Raw genomic sequence first — 14,543 nt, 5'->3', positions numbered from 1 at the left:
AATATAAAACAAAATTATATATAACTTATGCATGTTGATGTACTTCAGATCAGAAATTCCAAGTCATCAGATATTCTTAATGTATGGAAGATTCGAGGCTTTGTGTACGTGCAGCATCTCTCACATTTGTGTAATTCAAGTTTGAGCAAATTATCCACCCTCATATTGAGATGAGGCTCTGAAAATCGATCCTTTACAGACAACTCGGCTGCTATTGTCTAAATGCAGAGTCCCAATGCATACAAGGAATCCACCTAGCCCAAACCCTCGTCCCCAATATTTTGCTCGTGAAATGGCCCAAAATTTTCCCCATGCAATTGGATTGATTGGTGAAGCCACTTGTATTAAGAAACCCTTGTAGTGTAGTTTTAGCTTGATGATAGATTTTGTAGCTATTGCATATATAATTAGAAGCCATCATGATTGTCCACCAAAGCATGTGGGGCTGTGATGGGGATTACGCTCACATCATCAAGTGTTGAATTAGTAGCAGTCTCTTGTCCATGTGGCGGAAGGGGAGTGTTAGGCTTACAAACAAATTTTACAGAAATTTTTTTACAAACTGATGTGACATAACATGATTAGATTTTTCAAAATTTGAACTTATTTTATATTCAATCATATTCTGTCACATCAATTTATAAAAAAAAATTTGTAAAATTTATTTGTAAGCATAGCATACCTCACGATGGAAATGTGAATGTATGTTGAAAATAATAAGGTGCTTTTAATGAGTTGTTAGCAGTCTCTTGTCCGAAGAAGTCATAAGTCAGTATCTGCATTCAATACGTTTGGGAATTCCAGCCCAAATTATACGAGAGTTTACTAGTCCTGTTCATCCATGAAGACCACACGAGGCATCTATATCTGGGGAGTGGGGAGTGTGAAGGGGCAATTGCACACTAATAAATACAAGTATTTCCATAAGTCTCTCCCCAGCCACACCATTTGCTCGCACGCGTGGGATTTGTTCTCCAAAGTTTCCATTGTTTACAAAACAGATTAAAGCAATGCAATTGGGAGGAAATTTCCATGAAGATTTAGGGAAAGCATACGGGTGGAAAATTTGCAGTCCCATAGGATGATTTTGTTTTGTTTTTTTTTTTTTTTGATTTACAGTACCATAGGATTCTAAAGGAAAAGAATGTTTATTCATTCAACGTCAAAAGGCCACCCTTATCTTAATTTCTTATTAAAGTGTCCGGAGCCATGAACACAACAATCAATCATAGATTAATATACATAGTTGAACATAACTCTAGCCAAAAGCCTAAGCTAATAGGCTAAGGTTCACTTAAGTATATTAAGTATTATTTTCTTTTATATTTTTTCAATGTGGGACTCAACACTCACAAGTGCACTCACAACAATCTCCCCCTCACTTGTGAGTCTCTTCACATTGACCAAACTCCTCATCGCTTGTGAGTCTTATTTACATTTCTAATAGTGTCTCGCGTCAAGAGTTGCGGATGCAGACACAACTCCAAACTCGATGCGTCTCAGGAAGCTAACCATAGCTCTGATACCACTTGTTGGGAGATAAAGCGGTTATGGAGTTTTACCAAGAGTATATTAATATACATAGTTGAGTACAATTCTAACCCAAAAGCCTAAGCTAATGTGCTAAGGTCCACTTAGGTATATTAATTTTTTTTTTCTTTCTTTTTTCAATGTGGGACTCAACGTTCACAAGTGCATTCATAACACGTAGCATGTGCTACTTTTATATTGTTGTATAGAACGCATTTGCAGGATAGTGGAGCTCAGTTTATGAGAGCATCTGAATAATCAGCACTACAACTAGAAGCAAAGGCTCTACAAGAGAGTGGGTGGTGGGGGAGTGACCACACCAGCAACACCTCAAGTCATTGTAAGATTACATGCAATGCTGCTGGAAGCGTCACCGAGATTGATCTGTCTCATAATAATCTTCAAGGGAGCATCCCACTTGAGATAGGTACTTTATCTAGACTCACCTATCTTGATTTGTCCAAAAATAATTTGAGAGGCGAGTTACCCCTTTCTCTAGCAAACCTCACCAAATTAGAGTGGTTTGACATTTCAAATAATCAAATTATTAGTCCAATTCCTTCATCTCTTTCACTTTTAACCAATCTTAGTCAAAACTTTATGAGTGCAGAAATACTCGTTGACCTTTGCACAGTATGCAATCTATCGTTTTTGGATATCAGCCACAATAATCTTACTGGCAACATTCCTCGTACTTGCATTTCTATTGAGATAATCAACTTGGCATACAATTCTTTGAAAGGTCCGATTCAATATGATTATGATCATTATCATTCATACAACACATTAATTGGCAACGGGGGTTTATGCGGTGTTTTCGTGTATTTCCCTCCTTGCCCTAATAACAATAACAGTAACAACAACAAAAAATCAATTGTAACCAAAGTGACATTTTCTGTTCTTGTCATCATTTCACTTGGATTCTTAGTTCTTTGGAGCTTTCTCCCGTCTTGATGCATGGCCAAGAAAACTCAACTTGAGTTGATAAAAAAAAAAAAAAAAACAGGAATGGAAACTTGTTCGCGATATTGAATTATGATGGACATATTACATATGAAGACATCATTGAAGCAACCGAGTACTTTGATCTCAAATATTGTATTGGAACCGGTAGTTGTGCTAGTGTTTACAAAACAAAATTAGCTTGTGGCAAAGTGGTTTCCACAAGGTAATTTGAGGAAAAATTTGTGGGAAAATGTAAAAAATCTTTTGAAAAAGATGGTATGACCTGAACCAGTGGGACCAAATGGAGTCAGAATAGGCGACGCGTTTGAGGTATTTGCAGGACATGCCCATGTTGGAGAGGTCTTGGAGGCCGAGGTAGGTGGCACACCGAGCCAGCGAGTCCACGTCCACATCCGTCTCCGTCGTCGTCGATGGAGATGGGTTGGCCTCAGCCATAGTTCTGAAGCTTATTGTTCAAAACGATTCCAAAACCCTATAGGCCATACCCCAGAAGATTGCTAATTATTCATTAATTGTTCCAGGTGACATGCACCATCATTTGGGATATCCCATCCATCCTGTGAATTACACAAAAAATTTGGTATATATATATATATATATATATATATATATAATAGTTAGAGAAAATTTTGTTATTTATTTATTTATTTTTTTAACATTTCCGGGCAAAGGAAAGGAAATGGGAAAAAGAGAATCGAACTAATGACTTCCACTTTATGAGGCATGATTTTCAGTCAATTCTATTAAAGATAAGAGAGAAACAAATCTAAAATTTATAAATTGAATTAGATTTTTTTTTTTTCTTTCTCAAATTCAACCGTAATCTCCGTTTGTTTTAATGTAAAATGTTTTTTTTTAAAAAAGTTTTTCTTAATTTTTTAGTGTTTGGTATGACCGAAAATCATGGTCAAACTCAAAATATTTTTGATTAACCAGAAAAATCTCCGTGAATTTTTGTAAAGTGGTTTTCCTTTTCTTAAAGGTTAAATACATGTTTGTCCACATTTCTCTATAGCCGTTGTTAAACTACAAGGTGGCCGTGCTGAGGAAAACAGAGGAAAAAAAAAAAAAAAAACATTTATAAATCAGCAACAAGTCAGGAAGTTTATATACGTTATATAGTCTTAAGAAGGTTGATAAGGGGTCTGTCGCTTGGCATATGTAGCACGTGGTTATACTCGTCAATCAGTCAGAGTGCATTTCTCTACAATAGTGGTAGCATGCAACGGGGAGGATTCTGCAGGAAAGTTGTTAAAATATATCCTATGAGATTTGAATATATTAGTATCTATTCTAACTGATAAAATCAAATCAGAAATGAATATATTTAATTTGATTTTATTAATCATATCATTTTGTATTTTTTTCTTTGACTTGTAAAATAATCAAGTGAAATAAAAGTATAATAGTCTTTAAAGTTTTATCACGTGGATGGTTCATACACCGAATCACATAAAATTTTGTATGTTTATTTATTTTATTCCGCTATTTATTTTTTTATTAATTTATTCAGTTGTGAGAAGTAGCGATTAGTGACTAGACTTCAACCAAATATAAAATATAAAACAAAACTATATATAATAACTTATGCATGTTGATGTACTTCAGATCAGAAATTCCAAGTCATCAGATATTCTTAATGTATGGAAGATTGGTGGGTTTTGTGTGCAGCATCTCTCACATTTGTCTAATTCAAGTATGAGCAAATTATCCACCCTCATATTTAGATGAGGCTCTGAAAATCGATCCTTTACAGACAACTCGGCTGCTATTGTCTAAATGCCGAGTCAGCCCAATGCATACAAAGAAGAAGTTATAAGGATTCAATACGTTGGGAATTCCAGCCCAAATTATACGCCGATCGAGATTGGGTGATTTTCCCAAGTGGCATGAGAAAGGACAAGTGTCCATCCATGAAGAGCACAACAATAACTATACTACAAGTATTTCCACAAGTCTCTGTAGCTACACATTTACAAAACAGATTAAAGCAATGCAATGCAATGCAAGTGGGAGGAAATTTCCAGGATGATTCATGGAAAGCATATATACGCGTGGAAAACTTGCAGTTTCATATGAATCGTGAGAATTACGTTGGCATTCATTCCACCAAGTCTGCCCCCCCAAGGCCTTGTATCTTTCTTATTAAAGTGTACGTCCCGAGTCATATATGGACATAACAACCAACCCTTTTGCCATTCAATCATACAGTACTGATTGTAAACAATGGCACCCTCCGTTTCCATTTCCATTGTGGTGGTAGCATGGGCTACTTGTATCTTGTTGCACGGAATGTATTTGGAGGACAGTGGAGCTCAGTTTGTAGGAGCATTTGAATTATCACCACTACAACTGGAAGCAAAGGCTCTTCTGGAGAGTGGATGGTGGAGTGGCTACGGCAACGATACCTCAACTCGTTGCGAATGGAGTGGTATTACTTGCAACACCGGTGGAAGCGTTACAGAGATTAACATGACTGGATTGCTCAGTGCAGATAAGTTAAAACTCAACTTCTTATCTTCCTTCCCTAATTTAGTCAGTCTTGTTCTTGGATTTATTAGTCTTCAAGGGAGCATCCCTTCATCTCTATGGCTCTTAACCAATCTCACTTACCTGGATCTATCTTCTAACCAATTCAATGGTTCCATCCCCCAAAAATTAGGAAATCTGAGGAATCTCGTTGTATTACGTCTAGGTGGAAACAACTTCAGTGGACCAATCCCTTCATCTCTTTGGCTTTTAACCAATCTCACCTATCTGGATATGTGTCTTAATCAAATCAATGGTTTTATAACGTCTGAAATAGGGATGCTAAAGAATCTTGTCTATTTGGACCTAAGTTATAACATGCTCATTGGTCATATTCCCACTCAGATCAGAAATCTTCAATCATTGGAAACTCTTAACCTTAGTCATAACTTTATTAGTGGAAAATTACCTGTTGAACTTACCACTATATACAATTTATGGCAATTGGATATAAGCTACAATAGTCTTACTGGCAATATTCCCAATAATTATGCTTCCATCGGACTAGTCAACTTGTCATATAATTCTTTGAAAGGTCCAATTCCATACTATTGGAATCATACACCCGACACATTAATTGGTAACAAGGATTTGTGCGGTGACTTCAAGGGTTTCCCTCGTTGCAGTAACAAATCAATTGTAACCATAGTGAAAGTTTTTGTTCCCATCACCATTTACCTTGGATTCTTAATTCTAGGAGGCTTTCTTCTGTCTCGGTGCATGGTCAAGAAAACCCAATTTGAGTCAAAAGAAACAAAGAATGGGAACTTGTTCTCGATATGGAATTATGATGGACATATTGCATATGAAGACATCATTCTAGCAACCGAGGACTTTGATATAAGATATTGTATTGGAACCGGTGGTTATGGTAGCGTTTACAAAGCAAAATTACCTGGTGGCAAAGTAATTGCCTTGAAGAAACTTCATCGATTAGAGGCTGAGAACCCAACTTTTGATATGAGTTTCAGGAATGAGGTAAAAGTGTTAACAAAAATTCGACATCGAAACATTATAAAACTTCATGGGTTCTGTTTACATAAACGATGCATGTTTTTGGTTTATGAGTATATGGAAAGGGGAAGCCTATTTTGTATCTTGAGCAATGATATTGAAGCTATGGAATTGGATTGGAGCAAGAGGGTGAACATCATCAAAGACACCGCCCATGCCTTATCTTACATGCATCATGAATGCATTCCATCAATTGTTCATCGAGATATAACAAGCAACAATATTTTATTGAACTCGAAACTAGAGGCTTTTGTCTCAGACTTTGGCACAGCTAAACTTCTTGATCCTGATTCTTCAAATCAAACATTAGTTACAGGCACTTACGGTTATATTGCCCCAGGTGAACTATTTTTTTCTTCCTATAATTTATATCTTTATTTATTTATTCGTTTCAATCATGTCTATTATTCCAAAACATAGAACCAGCCATGTGGAATAAATGTTTTTCCCAATATTCATGCTAGTAGGGTTACCTTGGCATTTATTATTTGAATATGATTCATGCATGATGGCAAACAACCCCTTTGACTAAGGAATTATTATGCAATGGCAAGTTTTGACCAACTTCTTTGCATTGAAAAATATACAAAAAAAATAAAAAATAAAAAAAAATGAAGACAAATGTTCTTACATTTTTAATACTTTTAATTTTTCTTCTTCTTCTTTTAATTTACATGCAGAGTTGGCCTATACCATGAAAGTTACTGAAAAATGCGATGTGTATAGCTTTGGAGTAGTAGCATTAGAAATATTAATGGGAAGACATCCAACGGAACTCTTGACTTCATTATCATCATCATCTTCTCAAAACGTGATGTTACATGAAATACTAGACCAGCGTGTGCCACCTCCAAATCATCTAGTTGCACAAGATATTTTCCTTGTCGCTACACTAGCATTTGCCTGCCTACATACCAACCCAAAGTCTCGGCCTACAATGAAATGCGTGTCTCAAGAATTTCTTTCTCGAAAGAAGCCAATAGCCAAACCTTTACATACATTTTCATCATGGCAGCTAAGAAACCAGAAAATGTATATAGTTGAACCAAGGGATGAAACTCAATTATGAAGTATTTGCTTTTAGGTTGAGTATCATATCGTTTGATGAACTTGTATGAGTAAAAAATGGTAGTGTATGATATCATAATGCCATGAATTATGTTATTTTTTAGATTGTACCGATTTTTCAATCATATTTGTTGGATCGGGCCTTTGACCATCTCATCTGAAAACCAATTGGTATCCAGTAAGGGAAGTCAAATCCTTTTATGGCATTCAAAATTGCACCCCGCAAGGTATCTAAGATACGTCTAAGTGAGTAGAGCAGCAGCATTGTTAAACCTCAACAATATTATATACATAAATGCATCATAAATATAATAAAGAAATAAACCACAAAGGAAAAAAATAGTGTGGTTGGACAAAGATTTGCAACACGATAAAGTGAAAAAAAAGAAGGTCTTATGGCTTTTTCTCATACGTAACCAAATGCAGAAGAGCTCTCATAACTTATCAAGTACCATATCGGGGCTACAATATAAAGCCAAAAATTCCACCGTTAAACACAAAAGCTTTGCAATTGCTAAACATATACAATTACATCCAAATATAAAGATGGGCTTTAGAGTAGTAATCGGCTCAATTGAATCTTGTCACATGAATTACATTCTATAACTGACTTCTGGAGGTTTGAAGGAAGACATGGATTACAAAATCACCATATTGATTGTTCTAATTGATTGGTTTTTGTAGAGGTAAAACAATCCCAATCTGTTCACTTGGACGGATCTTAAAATATGTTTTGCGGGATGCGATTTCGAATACCATAAAAGACTTTGGTTTCTCTCACTAGATACCAATTGAATTTTAAATAAGATGGCCAAAAACTCGATCTAACAATTTTGTCACGTGACATGCACTCTATTATATTTCTATCACTAATGTAAATCTTTTGGAGGCAGTCTTGCGTAGCAAGAATGACTCTTACAGAAGATTATGCAAAACAGCAGAGTTCATGATTAAACATTGTTTCTGCAATATCTAAGCTTTGTCAACATTGAAGGCTAGTTACATAATTATGCCTTGAGGGAGAGAAAAACATGAAGAGAACTTCTTAGAAAAAGAAGAGAGAGTAGTCACTCTCTTTACATGCATTATCTCATGTATTCTTTTTTTTTTTTCGTTCTCTCTTTCTAGAACATCCTCAATTTCCAAACCTTTTTTTTTTTGTGTGTGTTTTACAAGTGGCAGGCAGGCAAAGGTCGTAGGTGCAATTTGTGGAAGAGGAAGCCATGTAGCGGAAATGTTTAAGGGTGAGTTGAAAATAATAAGCTGCTTTGAATGAGTTTGGTAGCAGTCTCTTGTCCAAAGAAGTTATAAGGATTCAATACGTTGGGAATACCAGCCCAAATTATAAGCCAAGATTAGGTCAGAAAGGTCAAGAGTTTACTAGTCCTCTCCATCCATGAAGAACAACGAGGCATCTATATCTATAGACTCGGGAGTGTGAAATGTGAAGGTCCAATTTCCACAAGTCTCTCCACTCTCCAGCCACACATTTGCTCTTTCGCGTGGAATTTATTCTCCAAAGTTCCCATTGATTACAAAACAGATTAAAGCAATGCAAGCGGAAGGAAATTTCCACGACGATTCAAGGAAAGCATAGGGGAGGAAAATTCAAAACCACACAGTGACACTTGACTCCCAGTCCACCAAGTCTTCCCCCCTTGTATATTTCTTATGACGTTGATAATCGGTCTATACCTGCACGCGCAGTCGCTCTGTGACAGTCTTATTAAAGAACCCAACGATCAAGGCCGTTTGCCATTTGCTCTCATCAATCACACACTTGTGAACATGGCAGCCCTCGTTTCCATTTTCATTTTCTTGCTCTATGGAACGTATTTGGATGCTGAAACTCAGCTTGTGGCAGCGTCAGCGTTAGAACCAGAAGCAAAGGTTCTACCGGAGAGTGGATGGTGGGAGAGTGACTACAACAACGATATCTCAGGTGGTTGTGAGTGGCCTGGTATTACTTGCAATGTTGGTGGAAGCGTCACAGAGATCAACTTAGTTAAGTGTCAATTTGACAGATTTGCTGAAACTAAATTTCTCTTGCTTGCCAAATTTAGTTCATCTTGATCTTCGAAATAGTAGACTTCAGGGGAGCATCTCACATGAAATAGGTACTCTATCCAAACTCACCTACCTTAATCTATCTTACAATAAATTGTCTGATGAACTGCTTCTTTCTCTTACCAACCTCACCCAATTAGTGTGGTTTGACATTTATTATAATCAAATCAATGGTTTCATCCCTCCAAAATTAGGCAATCTAAAGAATCTTGTTCATTTACGTGTGGCTCAAAACAAATTGATTGGACAAATTCCTTCATCTCTGTTGCTCTTAACCAATCTCACCCTTTTGGATTTCTCTGCAAACCAATTCAATGGTTCAATCCCCAAGAATTTAGGAAATATGAGGAATCTTCTTGTATTAGGTCTAAGTGAAAACAACTTTATTAGACCAATCACTTCATCTATCGGCCTTTTAAACAGTCTCACCTCTCTGTGAATGTTTGGAAATCAATTGAATGGTTTCGTAGTGTCAGAAATAGGGATGCTGCAGAATCTTGTCACTTTTGATCTACAAAATAACATGCTCATCGGTTCAATCCCTCCCACTTTAGGTCATTTAACTCATTTAGGATTTTTGGGTCTCGCTTCTAATCAAATCAATGGTTTCATTCCCCGAGAAATAGGCAATATGAAGAATTTGACTTACTTGGCCCTTGACAATAACAACATTAATGGTCAAATCCCTTCGACTATAGGTTAGTTAACTAATTTGAAAACTTTGAGTCTTGCTTCGAATCAAATTGACGGTTTCATTCCCCAAGAAATAGGCCAGATGAAGAATTTGAGTCAATTGTCCCTTCAGAATAACAGACTTACTGGTCCAATCCCTTCAACTATTGGTAACTTAATTGGTTTGCAATTGTTGTACCTTAATTTGAATCAAATCAAAGGTTCCATCCCGTAGAAATAGGGAACTTGGCAAATCTTGTCGAATTATATCTCGATTATAACAATCTCATTGGTCCAATTCCTACTCAGATCACCGTCATTTCTTCCTTGGTATATCTTAAACTTGGTCATAATTTCATCAGTGGAGAATTAATTCAACTAGAGGCTTTAGGCGGTTCAATGCTTCTTGATCTCAACTACAATAATTTTACTGGCAACATTCCTCGTATGTTCATTTCTTCAATAGTCAACTTGTCATACAATTCTTTGAAGGGTCCAATTCCAGACAATTATGATCAGGTTCAAAAATGCTACACATTGATCGGCAACAAGGATTTATGCGGTGACTACATCGGTCTCCCTCCTTGCCTTCCAATTCCAGCCAGTAACAAATCAATTATCACCAAAGTAAACTTTTTTGTTCCCATCCCCATTTCCCTTGGATTTCTAGTTCTTCTAGGCTTTCTCTTGTCTCGACGCAATGTCAAGAAAACCCAATTTGAGCCACGACAAACAAAGAATGGGAACTTATTCTTGATATGGAATTATGATGGATAAATTGCATATGAAGACATCATTGAAGCAACTTAAAACTTTGATATACAATATTGTATTGGAACTGGTGGTTATGGTAGTGTTTACAAAACAGAATTACCTGATGGCAAAGTGATTGCCATAAAGAAATTTCATCGGTTGGAAGCTGAGAACCCAACTTTTGATGTGAGTTTCAAGAATGAGGTAAAAGTGTTAACAGAGATCCGCCATCGAAACATTGTAAAACTTCATGGGTTTTGTTTATGTAAGTGACACATGTTTCTGGTTTGCGAATACATGGAATGGGGAAGCCTATTTTGTGTCCTAAACAACAATGTTAAAGCTATGGAATTGGATTGGAGCAAGAGGGTGAACATCATCAAAGGCACCACCCACGTTTTATCTTACATGCATCATGAATGCATTTCAACAATTGTTCATCGAGATACAACAAGCAAAAATATTTTATTGAACTCTAAATTGGAGGCTTTTGTCTCTGACTTTGGCACAGCTAAGCTCCTTGATCCTGATTCTTCCAATCAAACATTAGATGCAGTCACTTACGGTTATGTTGCTCTAGGTGAATTGTTCTTTTTCTTCCTCTATATTATATTTTTATTTTATTTTATTTTATTTTTTGTCTTTCATATTATTCTAAAACATAGAACTAGCCATGTGGAACAAATATCTTTCCCAATATTATGCTACTAGGGTTACCTTCTTATTTACTATTTGAATCAATTCATGCATGATCACAAACAACAACTTTTGCTATAGAATTTTTATGCAATGACAAGTTTATATCCAACATCTTTACATTGAAAAATATACAAAAGAAAATAGAAAACAAAAAAAAAAAAAAAAAAGATTTTATAGTTTTAATAGTTCTTATCGTTCTTTTATCTTTTTATTTTATTTATTTTTATATGCATAGTTGGCCTACACTATGAAAATTACTGAAAAATGTGATATTTATAGCTTTAGAGTTGTGACACTGGAAATATTAATGGGAAGACATCCAACAAAACTCTTGACTTCATTATCATCACCGCCTTCTCCAAATGTGCTGTTAGATGAAATATTAGACCAACGTTTGCCACCTCCAAATCATCTGGTTGCTCAAGAATTTGGTCTATTTGGACCTAAGTTTTAACATGCTCATGGGTCCAATCCCTTCTTCTCTTTGGCTTTTAACCAATCTCAACCACTTTGCAGTGGGTAGAAATCAAATCAGTGGTTTCATAGCATCAGAAATAGGGAGGTTGAAGAATTTGGCCTATTTGGACCTAAGTTTTAACATGCTCATTGGTCCAATCCCTTCATCTCTTTGGCTTTTAACCAATCTCAACTTTCTGGATATGTCTAGAAATCAAATCAATGGTTCAATAGCATCAGAAATAGGGATGATGAAGCATTTGGTCCATTTGGACCTAAGTTATAACATGCTCATTGGTCAAATCCCTTCGACCATAGGTCATTTTAAAAATTTGGAAGTTTTGAGCCTCAGTAAAAATAAAATTAATGGTTCCATCCCTGTAGAAATAGGGGATTTGAAGAATTTGTCCCATCTATGTCTTGATCATAATAATCTTATTGGTCATATTCCCACTCAGATCAGAAATCTTCATTTGTTGGAAACTCTTAACCTTAGTCATAACTTTATTAGTCGAAAATTACCTGTTGAACTTACCACTATACACAATTTATGGCACTTGGATATCAGCTACAATAGTCTTACTGGCAATATCGGAATAGTCAACTTGTCATATAATTCTTTAAAAGGTCCAATTCCATACTATTGGTATCATACACCCGACACATTAATTGGTAACAAGGATTTGTGCGGTGACTTCATGGGTTTCCCTCGTTGCAGTAACAAATCAATTGTAACCATAGTGAAAGATTTTGTTCCCATCACCATTTCCCTTGGATTCTTAGTTCTAGGAGGCTTTCTTCTGTCTCAGCGCATGGTCAAGAAAACCCAATTTGAGTTAAAAGAAACAAAGAATGGGAACTTGTTCTCGATATGGAATTATGATGGACATATTGCATATGAAGACATCATTGAAGCAACCGAGGACTTTGATATAAAATATTGTATTGGAACTGGTGGTTATGGTAGCGTTTACAAAGCAGAATTACCTGGTGGGAAAGTGATTGCCTTGAAGAAACTTCATCGGTTGGAGGCTGAGAACCCAACTTTTGACATGAGTTTCAGGAACGAGGTAAAAGTGTTAATAGAAATTCGACATCGAAGCATTATAAAACTTCATGGGTTCTGTTTACATAAACGATGCATGTTTTTGATTTATGAGTACATGGAAAGGGGAAGCCTATTTTGTGTCCTGAGCAATGATATTGAAGCTATGGAATTGGATTGGAGCAAGAGGGTGAACATCATCAAAGGCACCGCTCATGCCTTATCTTACATGCATCATGAATGCATTCCAAGAATTGTTCATCGAGACATAACAAGCAACAATATTTTGTTGAACAATAAACTAGAGGGTTTTGTCTCTGACTTTGGCACAGCTAAACTTCTTGATCCAGATTCCTCCAATCAAACATTAGTTGCAGGCACTTACGGTTATATTGCTCCAGGTGAACTGTTGTTTTCCTCAATATAAATTATATATTTATTTTATTTTTTTTAGTCGTACCTATTATTCTCAAACATATAACTAGCCATGTGGAACTAATATCTTTCCCAACATTCATGCTAGTAGGGTTATCTTGTCATTTTCAATATGAAATTTATGCAATGGCAAGTTTTGACCAACTTCTTTGTATTGAAAAAATATTCAAATGGAAAAAGGAAAAACAAAAATGAAAAAATAAAATAAAAAAGAAAGGTTTTTACATTTTTAATAGTTCTAATTTTTATTTTTTATATGCAGAGTTGGCGTATACCATGAAAGTTACTGAAAAATGCGATGTTTATAGCTTTGGAGTTGTGGCACTAGAAATATTAATGGGAAGACATCCAACAGAACTCCTGACTTCATTATCATTATCGTCTTCTCAAAATGTGATGTTACATGAAATATTAGACCAACGTCTACCACCTCCAACTCATCTAGTTGCACATGATATATTCCTTGTCGCAACATTAGCATTTGCATGCCTACACTCCAAACCAAAGTCTCGACCTACAATGAAATGCGTGTCTCAAGAATTTCTTTCTCGAAAGAAGCCAATAGCCAAATCTTTACATGCATTTTCACTATGGGAGTTAAGGAAACAAGAAATATATATGGTTGGATCAGGGAATGAAACTCAATTATGAAGTGCTTGTTTTATGTCGAGAATCATATTGTTTGACAAACTAGTCTGAATAAAAAAATGTTTTGTATACATGTCAACTATAATGCCATAGATTATGTTATTTTCTAGATTGTTCCCATTTTCTATCATATTATATACATAAATAGATACATACATACATGTATAAATCATCAACGAGTCAGGGAAAGCAGTGTGCAGGGGTGAAATTACCCGTCAAACATGCCTAAGGAGTGGCATTTTCCCAAGAGCTCCTGAACATTTCTCTCTTGCAAGGTTTCAGTAACAATCAGGACAACATTGTCTATCATATATGCTGCTTCATCAAAACATTTTTTTATTCAGACTAGTTCGTCAAACAATATGATTCTCGACATAAAACAAGCACTTCATATAATTGTGTTTCAGAGCAATTAGCATCAGAGCAATTAGCACTTCATAATGTACTCTCCTGTGCGTTTGGAGGTATATTAGCATCAGAGCAAAACCACTATCCCCGGCCCCCACATGGATTGTTGGGGATTTTCCGCTACAAATCCAGCGGTTTTTGGTCACTTCCTATATAAGTTGTTTAATAGACAATGCATTTTATGTAACCGCCAAAATATTATTCTTATTAGTGTGAAATACAATGAATAAAATCCAAAATTTTTCCCCATGCA

General features: G+C 35.8%; 2 protein-coding genes and 1 pseudogene across 3 annotated transcripts; all 3 read left to right on the top strand.

Moving 5' to 3' along the window:
• The first annotated feature begins 1,782 nt into the window (after positions 1 to 1,782).
• On the top strand, positions 1,783 to 7,108 carry LOC132182193 (MDIS1-interacting receptor like kinase 2-like). 2 transcript variants are annotated; one of them, XM_088516293.1, is made up of 3 exons: positions 1,783 to 2,297; positions 5,019 to 6,379; positions 6,720 to 7,108. In XM_088516293.1, exons 1-3 carry the CDS (start codon positions 2,131 to 2,133, stop codon positions 7,106 to 7,108), a joined length of 1,917 nt encoding a protein of 638 aa, XP_088372419.1. In that variant the 5' UTR covers positions 1,783 to 2,130. The 2 variants fall into 2 exon arrangements, with proteins under 2 accessions (XP_088372419.1, XP_088372418.1); XM_088516292.1 differs by lacking the exon at positions 1,783 to 2,297 and having other exon boundaries at positions 4,723 to 6,379.
• Positions 7,109 to 8,778: 1,670 nt separating this feature from the next.
• LOC132182191 (MDIS1-interacting receptor like kinase 2-like) lies at positions 8,779 to 11,752 on the top strand (annotated as a pseudogene).
• Positions 11,638 to 13,885, top strand: LOC148586024 (MDIS1-interacting receptor like kinase 2-like). Its single transcript, XM_088516403.1, has 2 exons — positions 11,638 to 13,200; positions 13,497 to 13,885. The coding sequence occupies exons 1-2, from the start codon at positions 11,754 to 11,756 to the stop codon at positions 13,883 to 13,885; spliced, it is 1,836 nt and encodes a 611-aa protein (XP_088372529.1). The 5' UTR covers positions 11,638 to 11,753.
• Positions 13,886 to 14,543: the final 658 nt, after the last annotated feature.

This window comes from Corylus avellana, chromosome 5 (genome assembly GCF_965113065.1).
Source record: "Corylus avellana chromosome 5, dhCorAvel1.hap1.2, whole genome shotgun sequence".
Classification (NCBI taxonomy): Eukaryota; Viridiplantae; Streptophyta; class Magnoliopsida; order Fagales; family Betulaceae; genus Corylus; species Corylus avellana.
The sequence above is the reverse complement of the archived record's forward strand: the minus strand, read 5'-3'. Positions and strand labels throughout refer to the sequence as shown.

Excerpts from the sequence above, each read along its gene's own strand:
- LOC132182193 (XM_088516292.1), top strand. The coding sequence starts at position 4,723 with ATGGCACCCTCCGTTTCCATTTCCATTGTGGTGGTAGCATGGGCTACT. Across the intron at positions 6,380-6,719 it reads TTACGGTTATATTGCCCCAG|AGTTGGCCTATACCATGAAA; the intron begins GTGAACTATTTT and ends ATTTACATGCAG.
- LOC148586024 (XM_088516403.1), top strand. The coding sequence starts at position 11,754 with ATGCTCATGGGTCCAATCCCTTCTTCTCTTTGGCTTTTAACCAATCTC. Across the intron at positions 13,201-13,496 it reads TTACGGTTATATTGCTCCAG|AGTTGGCGTATACCATGAAA; the intron begins GTGAACTGTTGT and ends TTTTATATGCAG.